The sequence below is a fragment of the Clarias gariepinus genome, chromosome 2 (genome assembly GCF_024256425.1).
Source record: "Clarias gariepinus isolate MV-2021 ecotype Netherlands chromosome 2, CGAR_prim_01v2, whole genome shotgun sequence".
In the NCBI taxonomy this organism is placed as follows: Eukaryota; Metazoa; Chordata; class Actinopteri; order Siluriformes; family Clariidae; genus Clarias; species Clarias gariepinus.
Window position 1 is genome coordinate 9,783,542 of NC_071101.1, and position 17,172 is coordinate 9,800,713.

At 39.4% G+C, this 17,172-nt stretch overlaps 1 protein-coding gene across 1 annotated transcript in view; it reads right to left on the minus strand.

Moving 5' to 3' along the window:
* Nucleotides 1-943: 943 nt before the first annotated feature.
* The window catches only part of tspan17 (tetraspanin 17), a 40,856-nt gene continuing 24,627 nt past the window's right edge, over nucleotides 944-17,172 (minus strand). The window contains exons 7-8 of the mRNA XM_053477424.1: nucleotides 8,941-9,057; nucleotides 944-7,374 (exon numbers count right to left, since the gene is read on the minus strand). Coding sequence (XP_053333399.1) covers nucleotides 7,309-7,374; nucleotides 8,941-9,057 — 183 coding nt within the window. The 3' untranslated portion in view covers nucleotides 944-7,308. The remainder of the gene's footprint in view (nucleotides 7,375-8,940; nucleotides 9,058-17,172) is intronic.

Sequence of the window (17,172 nt, forward strand, 5' to 3'; positions counted from 1 at the left end):
CTAACTCGTAATGAATAACACACCACACGTCCCCGCTCCTGTCATCTTTCTTATTTGCTTCACTCTTTGTCTTTTCTTTCTATTCTTTATTCTTTTTGTTGGTTGTGCTTCTTCACCTGTCTTGTTCTTCTCTTTGTTTCCTTCCTATTAATAGATGTTTTGCAACTTTTTGGTTTTCTCAAGTCTGCCTTTTGTCTTTTTTTCCTTTCTATCTGTAGTTTTTCTTTTTTTTTCCTCTCTATATCTTTTTTTGTTTCCTGTTCAGTATCATGGGTGTTCTTGGTCTCTTTCTTTCTCCAACTCATTTTTCTTACCTATTTCTTTCATTCTTAGTTTTTGCTCTTTCTAAACCTTGTCCTTTCTTTTCATTATCATTTTCTTTGTCTTCTTCCTGTTCGTTTTTTTAATATTTCTTGCTTTTTTTTCTTTATCATTCTTTGTTTTTCCTCCTTTTATATATATATATATATATATATATATATATATATATATATAGGTGGCATATTTTTCTTATTTCCTGCATGTTTTCATTTTTTATTTCCTATTTAAACAACAAGCCCAATTCTGTTTGTCTATCTTCATATTAAGCTTCTTTATGCTTTTAATGTAAATGTCTTGCTGAAGAAGTCAGAACTCAGGAGTTAGCTCTGATGATGAGGAGAACCTGACGCCATCTGGTGGAGACTTTCAGCAAATTCAGTTACTTGGGTTTGGGCTCAGGTTAAGATCAGACAAGTTGTCTCCATTTAACTTTCATATTTCATGACCTTTTATTTAATAAACATTCAATTAATGTATTTATTTATGATAAGATTCTGATGATCCTATATACAACCCTTTAATCTGAATTTTTCGTAAATTCTGCCCCTTCTGCACCGCTTCACCCCAAACCCCAGGAGCAATGGTAATAAACAACCCGTGTCATGACAGCAGGAAGAACCTACAAGGTCATAAATCCTTTTATTGAATATGAAAAAGGAGCATATTTTATATAACATACAGTGTAACAGACCAGGTCCCACAATCAAGTCAATGACGGACGTTTAAAAAAAAAAAAAAAAAAAAAAGGAAAGACGCATAAAGATCTACCTCTTCGCAAACCAGAGGCATAAATAGATCATTTCAACAACTATTTGAGTTCTTTTTTTTTATAATAAGAGAAAGAGAGAAAGAGAGAGAGAAAGAGAGAACAAGCGCTTCTCTCGCACGTTTGCCGAAAGTTATGACGAGATCATATTAGAGCAATCACAAAAACTAGTTTTTAAAAGTGTCGAAGGCTACTAAAGCTGGCTAACATAATAATCTCTATGGCTGAATTGAAATTAAACCTGTATTTGCGGCCCCCACCCGACACACGTTAGACTTTCTCTACATTTTGTGGAACTCAAAGAGGCTTCGATGCGACTATGTGAAAAGGGGGTGGGGGCGAATACTTATGCATGACACCATATCGTTGTGTGCGCTACCCTGATTTTTACACATTAGTCGGGCTCGGATGGATGAAAATATGCGTTAAGAGTCGGGAGCTCCCTTGGTTTGGGTGATGATTGTGATTATGATGTCATCGTCTTACGGGAACATTGTAGCCGTGTTTTGCTTTAAGATTAAGATTCAATTCCTTGTCATGTCAATTACTGTACTTACAGCACAGCAATATTTATATAGATTTTTTCCCTGTATATGTCAGTTAGGAAGCTGGGGCCTGAGCGCATGGTCAGCCAGGATACAGTGCCCCCTGGTGGCAACTTGGCAGTACTTGGACTTTGAACACCTCGACCTTTCAAGTCAGTAACCCAGAGCCTCGACGGTATGTTCCACTGCTAACTATGCAGCTAACGAGCTAACAGAAGTCTGTTTGAGCTGAAAAGGTCCAAATCATGTATGCTCTCAAAGCGGTGGTTGACAAAGCTTAAACAGGAAGGTTTAAAAAAATAAAATAAAAATCACACAAGGAGGAGTGCTGTTGTGATGAATAGCAGACCGCGCCCTCAACGCAACCGTTCTGATATTCAGCACAACACCTTGACCTCAAGTGCGGTATTGCTTTTATACAATACAGCATTTATTATCAGAAGATTCATATCATTTGTTTGTTCATTTAACCAACACACATCCGTCTACAGCTACTGAAGGGACTCTCTAACTAACCGTGATTGGCGGAGCCTGCGACCGACAATCATCTGTTAACATTTGGATTCTGGGTTAAATCCCACATAGCATTAAATAGGGAGCTAGTGCACTATGTAGGGTGTACAATCCCTTGTTCCACACACCAGGTACAGCCCTTGATCAGGGGTTAGAGCTGGATTTGGAATTTAGTCTTGTGTTAGAAGCACGTTAGGGTTGTAGCCGTAAAAACAGACAGTTCTGAGGCAATTCGGAGCGACTTAGGAGACAACGTGTTGTTTAAAATGATAACGTTATCAGATGCGAAAGTGCTCCTGTGACTGGTTCTGGATGTGGGTTTTGGCAGGGACATGCTCTCTCCTCAGTACAGACTTACGGTGCAACTGACAGCTTGTGTAATTAACAATTGTAAAGCACCGGAGACGCCGAGAGACAAATATAGCCAAACATCCCAGTGCTGTTACCGTCGTATCATCACTCGTGGGGCGCCTCTTATCCGATCAGATAACTCCATCAGAACTCATCAGAACTATTGTATAATTATTGTAGTTATGCGATCATTGGTATTCAATTAAGCAGAAAAAATAAATTCATATATATATATATATATATATATATATATATATATATGGGCGGATTGATAGAGAAATGGAACGAGGAAACAGACTTTCATTAAGCGTTAGCTGCACTACGTCGGCATCTCGGCCTCATATAGAACAAGCACTACTTAAAATACCTAAAAAAAGATTTTTTTTAAAAAGGCCCTGCTGTGTCGTACACACCGAGGTTGACGTTTTTATTTATTTTATTTTTTTAATTAAACTAATAAAACATGGAATGGTTTAGCATTGTGCCGTTTGCATGACGCTAACCCTCCTGGAATTTGGCTTGGTTTAAATAAGCAGGATGAGGTTCATACTGAAACAAAGTGACGAGCGTCGGACCTGATTAACAGATCCAGCGTGTGCTGATCCCCTGAAATACACCGACCTAAAAGTTCCCTTTAAAGACTGGCGTGAGTGTGCTTTAAAACGTCCAAGGAGAGGAAATACCTTTTAGTCTCGCGAGCGTAGACGGACGTATTGGAGCCGTAGAGTTCTGAAGAGACTCGGGACGCCGTGTTGGTTCTGTTTACGCGCACGCGTTTCTATATACATTATTATTTTTTATGTAGGTAAAATCAGTGTAATACAAGATGCACGTGCGTGTATTATTAGTAAAAACTATAATCATTAGCACAAAGCCAGCGTACAGGATGAGAAGTATTAATAAGGGATTTGCAGGGAAAAGGAAAATCCTGACAGTGAGCCCGTTAGGCTTGAGACAGGACATCGTTGGGGTAAATTCTGGATTCTGATCGGTCAGAGGGATTTGATTGATTCCTTTATTATTTTTTTCTTTTGACCGGCTGTCAATTAAATTACAGGTTTCCTGATTCATAACTTTTTATCGTTTCTATAGCAACAGCTTACACTGGGACATAAACCAGTCAGGGTGGTGGTGATTATATTCCCGCATCAGCATGCCTACAAGTGTTTGCTCCTTATATAATATATACTCTACATATATACACCATATCACAGGTTTGGTGGCACATACATCATATACTGTTAGTCATATATAATATCACATAACTGGGTTGTATTCATTTTGTTCCTATTTAAAATATTCTGCGCTAAAACAGGGAGTTACGTTCATAGATTTTCCTTTTGTTTTGTTCTTCAAAGAAACAGATTATTGAAGGTAAAATAAAAAATAATAATAATAATAATAATGGAGAAAGCAAAGACAAAGTGGAATGTTTAAGTCTAATTATAAAAAGGAACATTTCGTATTTTTCGACATGTATCGTTAGGAAAACAAGAAAACACACACACAAGTAAAAAAATACAAATGGGACATGGTTGGACATCATTGTAAGAGCTGGATGTTTAGAGCAGTAAAAGACACTGTAAAAAAAAAAAAAAAAGAATAAAATGAAAGTCAGGTGGTTCAGGAAAAGATAATGTCTGTGGACTTGGATTTTTGAGATCTTGGTGTGGAAATGAAATACTGGAGGAACCGTACGGAAAAACAATCAATTTGAACAGCTCCGTACGAAGGCTGCGAGGGTGCACTTACTTGTGCAAAGTATGGATGTGGTCCTAGCAGTGCGCACTCGGTCACCTTTATAGGGCTCTAGTTTGTGTGTGTGTGTGTGTGTGTGTGTATTCGTGTGCAATTGTATCCATAAATATATTCATCAGGTTTTCACAGAGAAATAAATGAAAAAGAGAATACAAAAAAAAAGGCCACTGAGCTGCGAACAAATGAGGATTACACGCGTATGCGTCCGAACGACGGCGTCGGCTTCGTGTGCGTGTAAAAATCTTCGACGGATAGAATGCTGAGAACTCAAAACGAGATGGACGGCACGCTCCGACACCTGGGTAACATGCAGCCGCGTTTAATAAACCTCCTATGATAAACCTCGACTGTGCTAGGTATGAGCGAGTGTGTGTGTATACCTGGTCCCTATACACCAAAATGCACCCATTGAACAAATAAATCCTGAATGCATCTCATCTCATCAGCTATTTTAAAGTAAGTTTAACATAAACTTTACACTTCTAGTTTACGCATTTGATACACACTGCAACGTTAAATCATCACACGCTCGATTTACAGCTCGGTACATGCTCACTACAGGTTCAAAGAAGCTTTTTCGAATACTTCTATCGTTGCTTATGTGTCGCATATTAATCGAATGTATAAGTATAAAATATACACTGAGGATAAAAACTCCTCCCACTTCTATCACTGACACTGCGTGACAGGGGAGGAGAAGCGTCACACTCTCGAAGGGAAAGTGCTATCCGCCCGCTTCAACATACCTAAACTAACAGACGGCCAAGATTGACCAGCGTCGTTGTGATTGACAGGGGAGACATAGTAAGCCCCTCCCACCATCATCATGGCTTTTCTGCTTCTGAGCTCCACTAATACGTTTTATTTATTTTTTACAGCATGTTTTTTTTTTTTTCACGCCACACTTTTTTGCTCAGCGATTCTTCACGTTAGCTCTGCACACTGTATCGCTTCCCCCCAAAAAGAAGGAAGGAATACAGTAAAATATTGGCACCTCCGCACTTGTAACACTTTTGCACACTTGAGTATTGCATCTTCATTTCCCAGTTTCGCAAGTAGTTCCAAGCCACGCCCCTAACTCAAACCTGGCCATGATGAACTCGAGACTTTCTCTTTGGTCGATTTTTATAGCATAGCAACCGGTGATTAAAAAGCGAGTTACTTAACTAGCGAGTGAGGTGCCTGTAAACCTGTAATAAGCATACCATTTTCGAATATATCGTTTTCCAGCAAAGTAAACCGAGTGCCGGGTCAGGGCTGGGTCATTACGTCACTGCATATTTTCTCGCTCGCAGCAAAAAAAATAAAAATGCTAACAGCAAGCACGACAACACAATGGCTAACTTTAACGTCGTTACAAGCAGTTTCACTGGCTTTATCGTTTTTAGAAAGCATTTGAGCTGCCCATTGCATATTGCGTCCATTTTTTTAAAGATGGTGGTCACAAGTTTTTAGTTGGTCGTGATAATCCGCCCCCAGCCAATGACGTAATGGGTTTTCGTTTTTAGCTTAGCAAAGTGTCGGTGCCGCCATGGAACCGTTTTTTTCGTCAGTTCTTGGTCTGTTTTTCTTGGTGGGAAAAGTTTGTTTCAGTTGCTCAGGAACCTCAGGAGGTTGTCTCAGACCACGCCCTTGATTACTATACGAGCGTGTGATGATTTAGACACTGCAGCGTCGTTTTGCACAATGCTAATGTTTTGCGGTTCTACAGTACTGGTCAGCGTTATGATTAGCAATATCACTGTGTGTGTAGAGCCTTGTGGATCAAACTGGATACAAAAAAAAGAAGTCACTCATAAAGCAAACGTTTATGGAAATCAGTTTGTTTGGAAAAAGTTTCGTAACCTACAACAACTATTAAAAGTTTATTTTTTTTATTTTAAGTATAGCTGCAACGAGTCACCGGGATTTTATTTACAAGTTTAAATCACATATTTATTATTAAGAAAAAAATACAAAACGAAAAACTGTAACCTGGTTGGTCCATAGTGATGTTTGGAATGAAAGCAGGCTGGCCAATCAATTTCAACAAAAGTAACGATGTCATATAAAAGGGGGAGGGGTTTATAGTAGCTGAGGCGATGCAGGGAGCGAGCTGCGTTATTTAAAAAGTTTGTCATTTTCAACCTTTATGTAAAAACCTTTTCCTTTATGAAGTTTTGTGGCTTTGGCTAAACGTTCATCAGCTCCGCCGGAACCGGGCCTCCGCCAGAACGTAACGTTGTGCGTATGTGAGCAGGCCAGGCAGCAGGACGATGGAGAACACATGCAAGAGGTGAAGGCTGTTGTAGTGGTTGGCTCTTGAATCGATTCAGTGGAAACTCCCTCTTAATTGTTTGTTTTTTTTAAAATGTATAATATTACTCGATTAGTATAGCGATCTATAAGTCCTCTACGAGTTAAAGCAGCATTGTTCATATTGTAACAGGATCCTTTTTTTTTTTTTTTAAACGTTAGCATATCACTATTATATTCTAGCAGAACATACAAAAAATATCAGTTTTTAAAAGAGACGGACTTGATCGAAGAATCTCGTCGAGCAAAATCCCGCAGTCAAACCCTTCTCCGTCTCTTTGACTGTAGTGGTTGAAAGGAAACGAGTCGAAAGTCGTCTGGCTCGGGGACGTCCGCGTCTGGAGCGTCGTCCACATTGTGTGCATCGCGGTAAGGCTTCGTCCAGGTCCCTGTCTCTCCGTCCGAGCTTTACCATTTTTTATTTTTTTTTTTAAATCATCCACGAGTGCATAGAAGCCAGAAGTGTCTTCCACAGGCTGAAAAAAAGCGCATGAGCCCACGCGCGCTAAGAAGCTCCGCCCCCCCCTTTTTTTTCCCTCACATAAAAAAAAAATAAAAAACACAACAACAAAAAACATAACTAGGGCAGTCAGGTCAGTTTGGACCGTCAGTGTGCATGTAAAACTCCTTGAGAACGGTGAGAATCTCCGCTCTGTGCTGTTTTAAAAATTAAAACAATAACAATAAAAAAAATGTAAAATAAACCCCACACACGTCGGTCACTCTGCGTCACCTCTCCGTCCGTCCATCGGCCTGGCGTCACCAGTTGGCTTTGACCGCTTTAATGTCGCTCACCAGATTCTGGGCGAGGCAGATCCCAAAGATCTGCGGAAAACACAAGCACAGCACAAGGCGACGGATTAGAATCCTGATCCGTGTAATACAGCGGCGCGACCAGGAGAGGGCGGCGTTTCATTAACCTGTGCAGCATCGTCTGAAACAAAATGGCTCTAGAGAAAGACTTTTAGTTTGGTAGGATTCCTGCCGCACGTCTTCTATCCGAGTCGTAGCTGCATTCAGTGGTTCCTTAATCAGAGAAACCATATATGAGGATCCCAATCGAGCCCGTGTGCAGAAAGTATAAGCCCCCTTGTAGTTGTGTCATTAATGACAAGAAGATTTCCTCATTTTTATTGCAGTCCAAGCCAGATCAGACCTTACATCAACTACAATCATTTTTTCCACCCTTTCTCATTAGATCTCACTTGCTGTTCGATGCCTCAAAACGGACAAACCAACTTCTAACAGTGGTTTCATCTCATCCTGTCCAAATGCGATACCTTATTACACATGACTGGGAATTATTATGAAGAAAAATAAAATCTGGAATGAAGTGGGAGAGATCCGAATGTAAATATCTGGTAGAGTTGAATCTTCATACATTATATTGCTGAAAGGATTCACATGCTTATGAACTTGATTAACATCCGATTCGTAATGTTTAATATGATGTTTGCTTCGCCCCCTTTGCAGCGATAACAGCTTTAACTCTTCTGGCCAGGCTTTCCACAAAGTTTAGGAGTGTATTTACGGGAATTGGCCAGTCAAGTTCTTCCACACCAAACTTGCTCATCCAAGTCTTCATGGACCTTGGTCATCTTGGATCAGGAAGGGTCCGTCCTCAAACTGTTCCCCCAAAGCTGGGACGATAAAATGGTCCAAAATGTCCTGGTTTGCTAAAGCATTAAGAGTTCCTTTGACTGGAACTAAAGGAGCCGGGCCCAACTCCTTAAAGACAACCCCACTCTAGTTCCAACATGACTGCGCACCAGTGCACAAAGCAACGTCCATAAAGACATGGATGAGCTTGTTGAGTTTGGTGAGGAAGAACTTGACAGACACTTGACAGAATTAGAGCGGATACTGCGAGCCAGGCCTTCTCGTTTAACATCTGGAAGAACGGTCAAAAATTCCCATAAACACACTCCTAAACCTTGTGGAAAGCCTTCACAGAAGAGTTGAAGCTGTCTTGCTTTCCCGGGAAGGTCTTCATGAGAGACGGTTTCATCATGGAGTTTAATGGGTTCTGCAAACGCACTCGACACAATACTTGCAAGAACTATTCCAGAACAGTCTCAAAATAACAACCAACTATTTCTGTTGTTGTTGATGCTACTTACCCCATGCTATGTGTATTTTATAGTTAAATCTAAAAAAAAAAAAAAAAAATCCATTGGTCTTAACTGTAGAAAATGAATCCAAACTTCAACATCTTTCAAAAAAATAAACGCTCTTGTTCCTCATAGTCTGATGTTTAGTTGAGACTGAAACAAATCCGAAACTGTGTTTGCATGTAACTGTATATACGATTAAATGTATTGTGTGTATGAACAATACAACAGGACGCAGATGTCGAAGATGACGAACGCTCGGAGGTGGACGGGTTCTTACTTGTAGCAGCGCGATTCCGACGAAGATGCCAGCCACGATGATCAAATTGTCCTGCAGCCACTTCTCGAACTGTCCCACGCAGCCCTTAGTGTAGATGTACTTCTGTCGGTCCAGCTCCTGAAGAAGAAAAAAACAAAAAAGAAGATATAGATATAAATAAAACAGCATGTGTTATGCTTCTTTCTGCAGGATCAGCGAAATGCCAACTAATCAGCGTGAGGATACGCGGCTTCCCCGACACACTGAGCCGACGGAACCAATTCCATGTAGAGATGACAGACAGATTACAGGATTAAACACACACACACACACACGGACCTGTAGCAGATCGAGTTGTCGACTCGCCTCCACAGGAAGCCGAGCTGACATACGGCAATACGCTAGCGGCTTGTGTGTTCGTGTAAACGTCCGAGGTGACGCTGAGAACACTACGACTGGCTGCGGTTCAGACACCGTCTGTATTCGGGCTATTTGGGGAAAAAACAACTAAATAACCACTGGATAGTTGTTTACACACTTCTCATGTTTTATATAAATAAGAACTAACCGCACTTTATAATTAATTTCTGGAAAGTCTGTAAATCCCACATTCTTATTACTTATATTAAAAATCTCCATTTGAAATTTAATTGTACTCTTTCCTGCAATTTATTTTAGATTTAGAGATTTTTTTTCCTTTTAAAGTCACGGACGCTTGTATAAGCACTTCACTGTATGTCTGTGTGATAGATTAAACTTGAATTTGAAAACAGAACAAGGTTTTAAACTACACATGACAACAGTACCTCGGCATACCAAAGCCCCGCCTCATGAATTTTCGCCTTTAAAACTAAAATCCTGCATATACTTTTTTTCTTGTGTTGTTTTTTTGCATTTTGTGCAAGATTTAGTGTAGACACAACACCATGGGTCACAAGAACGTCATCAAGAGACGAATCATAAATTAAAGTTAGGTCAGGATTAATGTCTATCCATTTCATATTTTATTTCATTTACAAGCCTTCAATAAACATTTTTATTTGTTTTTATATACAAAAATATGATAGTGTTGTAAATTGGTAATATTGGAACAGCTGGAACGGATTATCTGCATTTACATTATGTTTTATGGGAAAATGTGTTTTGCAATACGAAATTTCAACTTAGTGTTTTTTTGTTGTTGTTTTTTTTTTTTTTTACATTTTTTCACATTTAGACTATATTTTTTTACATTCTTAAAAAAAAGAAAAGAAAAAAAAAACGTACAAAACAAAAAAAGTGTTTTTGAAAGAACTGTCATTGTGGGACATCAGCAAAACAACTAACACAGCATCTCAAGATTAAACACTTTTTCTTTTAGTAGTTTAAATGACCTATAAATTTAGGTTCTTGAGACAAATCAGACAGCACTGTATTAATAGATAAATACGTGCATAGACGTTATTTATTTGCTCCTGGAGCAGACACTGGCACAAGAATTTCCTCCAGGATGATATGATATCTCGTATCACTTATCTCACATTTACAGGAAAAAAAACAATGTCCCTAAAACACACACACGCACAGCATGTTCCGTTGACTTCCTGTATTCGGGATTGAATCGGATTTCCACTGCGAATGATTTCAAGATCACCTCAATGTGAATGCAGTGTTCTCACCTCCGGGGAAAAGACAAGACGACACAGTGTATACTGTATAAGAGAGCTCCTGTACACCAGGCAGCCTTGGCCTCAAAGCGATTTTACTTTATTCTGTTCCGTTAATCGAGTGCAAATCATCTGTATAAACATTTAAACCTGGTCATTTTTCCAAGAAGGATTCAAAAATCTACACGTGAGTCATCGCCGCAGCCCAGCCCTGGTTTTTTTTTTTTTTGTCTCTTTTGACAGATGATATAAAGGACCTTAAAAGTAAACACTCAGACCAATGAGAAGTCAAGAGGATGTGCCAATCTCGGGCCAATGAGATGACAGGGAAGCCATTTCCCCTGGGGCTCAATTCACTTGTTTTTTTTTTTTTTTATCCCTCTCTTATTTCCTCTCCCACGCTGCTCCGGCCTCTGCGTACAGCGCCGGGAACAGAAACTGCGTCTGGAAAACTATACAAAAAAGCCTTTAAAAAAAAAAAGATGAAAAAAAAAAGAAACAGCTTATTTCAGTTCGCGATACAGAAACTGGCTCGGTGTGCTACATCATTACTTGTTATGAAATCAAATATTGTTCTTTTGTGGGCCTTTTTTTGTCTCCCGTTTCCTCTCTACACCCTTCCAGAGGAGAAAAAGAAAAAAAAAACCCTACTAAAGAAACACTAGACTAAGAGGATACAAAGGATTCAAAGGAACTGCAGGGTTTCCACTCGTCTGACATTTTCCATGGCCTGTATACCTGATAGCTCTTACTCATGGAAAAATGAAGACTCCATATCTACACACATCCTCAAGGATCAAGTGATTCAGGGCTGATTAACACACACACACACACACACACACTAACTCATTTTCTCAACCGGGCTTTACTGAAACACTCACGACTTACGAAATTGTGTAGAATTCTTGCTTACTAAGCAACCGTACGATTCCATATCAATGTAGATTCAGCGTTATCGCAAGATTTTTTTTTTTTTCTTCTTAAATAACTGTTTAATGTGGCAAATTCAAGATCATGGAATTGTAGATTTACAAAAACATGGACCGTTTTCTCTAGCAGCAGATTCAACATTGGTGTCAAATGTCAAACTTATGCTTAAAGAATCGTAGCATTTTGTATCGTAGCAGATTCAATGTTTTGGAAATTTGGAATTGTTAATTTGTAAATCGCATCATCTATATAAACAACAGAAATTCTGTTTGGCCAGTTGGTGTTTGCAAAGATATTTCCGTCTCATGCGTTCCTCACCAACTGTAACAGTAGGCGGCGGCGTCTAGAGCGCAGGTGGGTACGTCAGGACGAGGTTCATAGCCTCTGAAACCCTGGATCAGACTGTCAGACTGCGAATTAGGTAGAATTAGGGACTTTTGGAACGTCGGAAACATTGGAGCAAGAGTAGACCGGGGTCAGGGGTCAAGCTCAGTGCTTAAGGCATTAGACTATGGTTCGGAAGGTTGGAAGGTCCCAGGTTCAAACCCCACGACCACCAAGTTACCACTCTTGGGCCCTTAAGTGAGGCCCCTATCCCTCAATTGCTCGGACGCATAATAAAATTAAAATTTAAGTCACTCTGGATAAGGGTGTCTGCCAAATGCCTAAGTGCATACTTCTTCCACAGGTAATGGTAGCACGCAGTCGTCAGGATCCGCGAGTAAACCTCTAGTTACATACTGTAGCAGATTCATCGTTATCGTCAGACATTGCACTGTTACTTAAAGAAGCGTATAATTTCTTATCGTAGCAGATTTATAGGGCAGTGGTGGATCAAACGAATACAAACTGGGTTACTGATGACAAGGTTGGGGGTTCGAGCCCCAGCACCGCCAAGTTTTCAAAAGTCCTTAACCCTATCTGCGCTGTATTCTGGCTGTGACCCCAGCTTCCTACCTGGAATATTTTTGATATTTTCCCTGGGCTTTAAATGACAAATAATTGATTCTTAATCTAATTTTACAGTAGTTATAACCTAATTCAAGAATCATAACTGCACCATGTTTTGTGCAGCTTCATGAATAAGGTATAAAAGAATAAACACACATAAATAATATGAATAGATAGACGAGTCTGGACGATCATATTTTAGATAGCTGAATGCGTACACATGATGTCACCTGATCAGAAAAATTTACGAGCTTAAAAACGCAAGAGGTGGAGCTTTTTCAGGTAAGTAACACAATCAACGTCACATGATTGGCTGGATGTTGCTCCTGAGACACCGATTCATGACATGAGAGATAATGCACAACTTTTTTTTGCGCATTTTATCCATTTGTCATGTGCTTCTTCTTCCACCAGAACATGTAGGACCTTGTTGAATATTACATTCTCTAGCATTAGTTTTTCCGCCCACGACCAAAACAGCACGTTTAGAGCTTATAGAGTTAAACACCCTAATGCTGTTCACTCAGCATGTTCAGACTGCAGTCCAGACTAGACATCACAGTAAATCCAGATATGACGGGGGTGGTGTGACGAAGCGGAGTTACCTTCACCACTTAAAGGTTTTTACTTTTGTTTTATTCTTATTCCACTCAACATCATCCTGATTGCTAGACACTGGCACTGGAGACTCCTTCCACACTCCTTTAACCAGGTTTAGGCAGAGGGTCCTGTTGCCATCGATCTTGTTCAACACACAATGCTATAACTCTTAACCTTTAATCCCCTACAAATCACTACTTTGTCTAACGCTATGCTTGTCTAATTTCCCACATCCTTGAGTCTGTACGCTTTTGACACGAATGTACAATTTAAACACACAAGTTAAACCAGACTACAGCGCACCCCTAAATCACATACTCTGACAGCGTGACCATGGTAACGGAGCTGGCGGGGTGCTGTGGGTGTCACCACGGCCGTGGCGGAGCTCTCAGGAATCCCCGATTACAGAGTGCCGCTTTCCTCTGACTAAACTGGGAAGCTAATTATCACCCTGACGAGCTCACACTGTTATTACAGGGCTCTGCTCCATGAGCTTGAAGCAATCGATTACTGCACTTAACCCTTGAGGGTGGGGTCCAGACACACACACACACACAGAGTGCGCGTGTGTGTGTGAGAGGCAAAATGAGTCATAAACACATCCCTATACAAGGACAAGGAGCACGTATTATCATCATTATTTAACAATAATATCATGATGGGATCATATGGATGGTAGGAATGAGCGCACCAGCCTCCAGGAACACATATTCAATTTAATTCAATCAAATTTTATTTATGCAGTGCTTTTAACAATGGGTCATTGTCGCAAAGCTGCATTACAGAATAAAAAAATTCTCAAAAACAAAAAGGTGTTCGAAAAGTCTCAGGAAATACAGGTAGTCCCTGACTTACGGACATTCGAGTAACGAATTTCCGCAGATACAAACGGACCACGGTTCTACAAACATTTGTAGCTGTGAACAAATCGCTGAAGTAGCTCACGTGTATTGTACAAATACCAGATACCAATATTTACAATTGTATATAGTATTTTCAGTCTGGTAAATTACTAAAGTCAGAATTTACAGTCCAATACAGTGGAAAACAGCTCTAAGACAAAACGGCCTCCGGGATTCCCCTTGCGAGTTAAAGTCGCAGAGACAAAACTGTTACGTTTCACATTCCACTGCGAGATTCATTTCCTTAGGCGTGGTTCTGGTTTAGCCACATGATGGCAGTGTGGGGAAAAGAGACCGAGATTTAGTCAGATGGATTGGTATGCTTTACATTGCATATTCCTGTCAAAAGTGTATAAGACTCACTTTGTTGGACTTAAGAACAAATTTGCCTTATAAACGTGCTCCCGGAACAGAACTCGTCCGTAAGTCGGGGACTACCTGTATGTACAAATTATAATGATATTTTTTTCCCCTGATGAGCAAGACGAGGGCGATGGTGGCGAGGAACAGAAGTCATAGTGTGTGTTAGGAGGCTTTATAAAGTTTCAGTATGACAGGACAGGTGTTTAAGGTAATATGGAGTCCAGTGCGTTACTGGAGGCTCAGGAACAAAACCGTCTGTGGGAATTTCAGTCCTAAACTATTGAGCGACTGTACTCAGAATTAGAGATCGACCGATATGGGGTTTTTTATAACCGATGCCGATGTTTAGAGGTCAGGGTCAGCCGATGGCCGATATGTGCTGCCGATTTTTTTGGCCGATTTTTAGGGCCGATATCTTGAAGTTTTCCCTTTCATTTGCATGCTAAAAGGTCACACTAATAACGAGTGGATGCACAACATTTCTAAACTTAACATAATTTACTGAACACTGACTTATAAATAAAACAGGTAATATAAAAAAAACTGTGAATCATTTACATAAATGTTTTAGAGCATTTATCTAGCAGAATTTTTCAAGTTTGTTGGAACATGAATAAACTTAAATATACATTTAAATAAAATAAATACAACATAAAATAAATAAAAATCAATTAAACTGAAAAATATAAAAATAAAAACTAATATATACAAAACATCATAAAAAAAATTATAATGACGTGCTGAAACACTAGCAACTAGGGCTGCACGATTTGGGAAAAATGTCACATTGCGATTATTAAGGTCAAAATTGCGATTTACGATTGCGATACAATAAACCACTGGTATGACTCAACTTGCTTGTTATCAAGGAAAATGCACTTACATTACTAATAATGCTAAAATTTTAATTTCTTAACTGAGTTATATAGTGTACAGTGCAATCTAGCAACTAGAAATGAACAATGTTTTCTAATTAAAACAAAATTGTACAAATTTAAATAACAGTAACATCTTTACATTATTGAATTAAATTACATTAAATTAACTTTTAAATTAAATTAGAAAGTCAAAAGTACAGATAAATAAAACAAATACCTATTTAAAATTTTTTTTTTTACATTTTGTCCCAAAACAGGGACATTTAAGGAGGATGTAACATACTTTATTGGTATTCTTATCAAATCACTCACCATTTTTAATCTAATGATGAAAAAGAGATTAAAGGAAAGAAAAGTTTCCTTTAAACATATTAATTTTAGAGTCATGCTAATAATCATGAAAATAAATTAAATGAGACATTTCTAGTGTTCTTTGTGACACAGATTTCTACACTGTATTTCCATTTATTCTTAAATAAATCTGTTAATAGCTGTCCTCTCTAACGTACAGTTAAGTAGCTTTAAATATGAAAAGATTAAATTAATTTAACTTACCGATGGCCAAATAAAGTCTATACCCGAAGCACTGGAACCTAGTCCAGTGATTAAGCGCCACCGCTTTGGTGATGTTCGTGCCGTTGTCTGTTGCGACTGCGACCAAACCATCCTTACAGAGGTCCCATGCAGTCAGTGCCTCTCTTAAACCCGCGGCTACAGTATGTTCTCTCCGGTGTGATCGTCAGGGAAATACCATGTTTACAGGCTTTTCAGTTCAAACTCATTGTGCGCGGTTAGGCTAATTTATGTCTCGGTCGTCCTGCTTGACCAAAGGTCCGTAGGAGTTAAAAAGAATTTCACTGCAGTTATTTCAAGTTGAACGTCGCTACGTCACTTACTGAGACTTACAAACACATCTGTAATAATGTGTTGTTTTGTTTTGTTTTGCTCACACTGGGTTGTGCTTTGTTTGGTCTTTTTACTACTCTTGGCTTTTACCGCCATGCACTTATCATACTTTTCTGTGTTGCTTCAGGTGCTGATATAAATTTGTCGTGTTGCCACCTGATGTAGCGACTTTAGTTTTGCCAATTTTGCGCAGTACCTCTTTCTGCTCAGTGTCCGATATCCTGAAACCAAAATATCGCCAAATAACAGAGCTTGCATTTTTTTATGGGCACAAGTTCAGCGTCGGTCTCTTCTGTATCCATTTTCTTCCGTCTCCACACTGCGCTGCGGAAAGTCACGTGACCACCAGCATGCGCGCTACACGAGACTGACTGGTTATTTTTTATTTTTGATATAAGTAATGGCCATACAGCTCTTAGAATGAATGTCTTGTTACGTCCACGAACGCATTTGTTTATTGAATATAATCGCAACATTTGCTGTAATGTAATCGCATAAGCTGACATCGCGATTGCGATATGATTAATCGTGCAGCACTACTAGCAACCAGCAACATTTGTGTTCGGTATAAATGACACAGAACATCTGAAGTGCATTCTAGTGCATTAAAGTTTTGGCTTGGGGTCCTTCACACGCGGCAGCAGCACATTCCACCGCATCAATAACATGGGACTGCCCGCGGATGTGCCTGACTTTCATCAATAACATGGGACTGCCCGCGGATGTGCCTGACTTTAAATCGGCGCCACTAAACAAGGATATCGGCCGATGCCGATATATTAAAAAATGACAAATATCGGCGCGATATATCGGTCGACCTCTACTCAGAATGCATCAAGTCGCAAGCCATATCATTTAAAGGAAATATTTCTGCAGTTTTCTGAAAGCAGTTCTGCAATTTCTGGGTGGCTGAGTTTCATTAAATACTTTAGATTTGCCCTTGGGTTACATTTAAAACCTTAAATTAGTAAAGCATGACCTAGTAAACCCTTAGTCTTGGCAAGGAGATAAATTACTGTAATTAAACATGTAAAAAAATAAACACTTCTTTTGATCCTGTAAATATTATGTGATCAT